General features: G+C 36.2%; 1 protein-coding gene across 1 annotated transcript in view; it reads right to left on the bottom strand.

Annotated features, from left to right (window-relative positions):
* LOC106884387 (cation-dependent mannose-6-phosphate receptor) overlaps positions 1–3,883 on the bottom strand; it is a 20,597-nt gene that overhangs the window by 2,180 nt on the left and 14,534 nt on the right. The window contains exons 3-5 of the mRNA XM_014935740.2: positions 2,491–2,576; positions 1,168–1,298; positions 180–306 (exon numbers count right to left, since the gene is read on the bottom strand). Of these exons, the coding sequence (XP_014791226.1) occupies positions 180–306; positions 1,168–1,298; positions 2,491–2,576 (344 nt within the window). The remainder of the gene's footprint in view (positions 1–179; positions 307–1,167; positions 1,299–2,490; positions 2,577–3,883) is intronic.

Raw genomic sequence — 3,883 nt, 5'->3', positions numbered from 1 at the left:
TTGGTGTGTTTACGTCCCCATAACATAGCGGTTCGGCAAAAGAGACCAATAGAATATGTACTAGGCTTACAAAGACTAAGTCCCGGGGTCGATTTGCTCGACTAAAGGCAGTACTCCAGCATGGCCGCAGTCAAATGACTGAAACAAGTAAAAGAGTAAAAGAGTATAGACCTACTTACCGCCAGTAAGTTACCAAAATCTTGCCAAAATCCATAATTTGGTATTTGTTCAAGACCCTTTGCTTCTAAGACAAACCTCATGTATAAGAAGCCAATAATAAAGTAGGCAGCAACAATACTGATAAAACTGTCAAAGAGACAACATATTAAAAACATATTTTAAAAGGAAATAAGGATCTTATATTTTAATCAATCATAATTTAATTTGAAGAGAGTGTTAAAAGCTAACTAGAAATAACTTTACAGGAGTGGCTATGTGGTAAGTAGCTTGCTTACCAACCACATGGCTCTGGGTTCAGTCTCACTGCGTGGCACCTTGGGCAAGTGTCTTCTACTATAGCCTCGGGCCGACCAAAGCCTTGTGAGTGGATTTGGTAGACGGAAACTGAAAGAAGCCCGTCGTATATATGTATATGTATATATATGTTTGTGTGTTTGTATTTGTCTCCCCAACATCGCTTGACAACCGATGCTGGTGTGTTTACGTCCCCGTAACTTAGCGGTTCGGCAAAAGAGACCGATAGAATAAGTACTAGGCTTACAAAGAATAAGTCCTGGGGGTCGATTTGCTCGACTAAAAGGCGGTGCCCCAGCATGGCCGCAGACTGAAACAAGTAAAAGAGTAAAAGAATAAAAGAGAAGCTGGAAATGGTAAGAATAATAGTTTTTTTTACTAAGGGAGATAAATCTTGCTTGCATAACCTCGCTCAAACGAAATAAGCTTTAACCTTTAACAACTTAGCTATGAACAAATTGAGCTGTATGAGGTAACATGCTACATTTCGACCTACAGCCAACAATCGAGCTCCTACGTGCTTTAAATAACAGTCAAATCACCTACAAACTTTTTGAAGGAGAAAGAACATCAACATAAATATAAGACAACTTTCCAATATTTTATAATATAAGACTGGGTGCAGTGATCTGACTATTAATACTAATATTTCAGAAATGAGTGGTAACAAAATTTTATGATCTGTGAACTTACACAATTACAATGATAGATCCAACACTTATTGATGGTTGTTTCTTACAGACAGATGGATGTAAAAGTGTAAACACATAGTAGTTATCAGTGTTCTTGATGTTTCGAGTGATAATTTGAATTTGGGGATTATCCTGTGAATGAGAGAGAAAAAACAAACAAATCAAGCAAGCATTGTAGGCAGGAAACAAGAACATATAACATACTGGAAATGGTTTCAATATTAAAAGAAAAGGCACTGAGTTGGCAGAATTCTTATCATGCCAGACAAAATGCTTTGCAGCATTTCTTCTGGTTTTATGTTCATCATCATCATCGTTTAACGTCTGCTTTCCATGCTAGCATGTGTTGGACGGTTTGACTGGGGACCAGTGAGCCAGATGGCTACACCAGGCTCCAATCTGATGTGGCAGAGTTTCTACAGCTGGATGCCCTTCCTAACGCCAACCTCTCCGAGAGTGTAGTGGGTGCTTTTACGTGCCACCGGCACAAGGACCAGTCAGGTGGTACTGTATATATATTATATATGTATGTATATACATCTATGTGTGTTACTTTTGTTTGTGTATGTCCTTTCACTGCTTGATAACTGGTGTTGGTTTGTTTACATCCAGCTAACTTAGTGAGTCAGCAAAAGAGACCAGTAGCATAAGTACCTGGTTTACAAAAATAAAAGTACTAGGATCAATTTGTTTGGTTAAATTCCTCAAAACAGTGCCCCAGCATAGCCATAGTCCAATGACTGGAACCAGTAAAAGAAAGTGACATATCACTATCATTGTCAGTGTTTCATGTCTATTTTTTCATGCAGTAATTCAAAGGGTCAGCCTTGTCACACTGTGCCATGCTGAATATCCCCGAGAACTATGTTAAGGTACACGTGTCTGTGGAGTGCTCAGCCACTTGCACATTAATTTCACGAGCAGGCTGTTCTGTTGATCGGATCAGCTGGAACCCTCGACGTCGTAAGCGACGGAGTGCCAACAACTTCTGTCCTATATTTCTGGATGATAGATTAACCAGTCACCCAGTCTGGCTTCACCTCCTGATCCTTGGATGCCTTTAATGCAGGTCCCTCAGTTTTAAGCATCAAGGCTAGGTCTCCAGTCATAAGTTAACTTCTTCCTCCTCAACTCCCACCAGTCTTGGAGGTTCTGAAAAAAAGGTACCATGGAAAACAAATCAAACTGTTGGATGTTGTCCTCTTTTTCCTGATTAAGCTGAAAAAATAAATTTCACTAGTCTGGGAAAGTCCCGCATATGCCATGGATTTTATCCTGCCTTCTCAGACGAATTAATAAAAATAGATAAACAAAAATTACTTACATCAGTTACAGATTCATCACAAATGATCATAAGAAGAGCTTTCTTCTTATTGTAGGTATTGCGATATTCTAATGATACCCAGTTAACTGTTGAAGTATAAATATATAGAATATATGCATAAATATATAGAATATGTGTGTGTGTTAGTGTATATACATACATACATACATACATACATACATACATACATTCAGTCATTCATTTTAAGTCCATTTTCCCATGAAGGCAAAACTAGGAAGAACACTTACTGAGGCATTAATTTGCAGATGAACGAACTTCTCAACTATTTTTTAAGTAAAGAACCTTTATATATCACTTGTCGTCAAAAATGGAAAGCTACAGGACAAATTAACAGTTAAGCTCAACATAACATCACTGTTCATTTTGGTCAAATGTTTCATACGAATATGTGGAATGTAAATATTCTCATACACAGACACCATACACACACACAAATCATTGAAATTCCAACTTAATCTGATTTTCATTTTTATTATTTACAATTTTACAATATTATAATGGTAGAATATTATATATCTATTGTGATAAAACTAGTATTTTCATGCACTATGCAATGATTAGGTTTATGTAGTAGTAGTAGTAGTAGTAGTAGTAGTAGTGAGTTGTATTCCACAGTTGACAACTATACACACACACACACACACACACACACATATATATATATAGAAAGTTAAAGAAGTGATGTTTAAATTCTCAATTGCAGAATAATGCTAATAATATAGCCTGAACAGGATAAACTATCCCTATTTTTGCAGAGAAAAGTGTAGGCAGCTAGCTGTGGACAGCTAGCCGCCTACACTTTTCTCTGCAAAATAGGGATAGTTTATCCTGTTCAGGCTATATTATTAGCATTATTCTGCAATTGAGAATTTAAACATCACTTCTTTAACTTTCTATAAAAAAGACATCTCAATGCTTCTAAAAGCAAGCTTCGCTTGTTTATTTACGTTTGTCGTAATTTGAATTTAATATATATATATATATAGCAATAAGAAAATGGAGGGGAATATGTGGTACTCATCAATTTGCAGACATTGCATAATGTCAATTTGCCTGTTTATTTTTCAACTAAGAGGACAGGACAATAAAAACAATATACAAACAAATACGACATATTATGTCATATCAGTAATAAAAATAAAAAAGGGCATCTAGTGACCGAAGAAGGGACAATGTCTTACAGCTGTTTCAGCCTAGAGGTGACATGCCTCATTCTATCTATATAACTCCAGTAGACTGGAGTAATTGATAGATGAAATGAATGTCTTCTGGCAGTATATTGGATAGATATTATCCCTTAGTGGGTTGGATTCACAACCCCTAACTTTCTTGGATTGTATATATATATATATATATATATATATATATATAT

The sequence above is a fragment of the Octopus bimaculoides genome, chromosome 3 (assembly GCF_001194135.2).
Source record: "Octopus bimaculoides isolate UCB-OBI-ISO-001 chromosome 3, ASM119413v2, whole genome shotgun sequence".
Taxonomy (NCBI): domain Eukaryota; kingdom Metazoa; phylum Mollusca; class Cephalopoda; order Octopoda; family Octopodidae; genus Octopus; species Octopus bimaculoides.
Note: the sequence above shows the minus strand (reverse complement) of the source record. Positions and strands in the feature narration are given on the sequence as shown.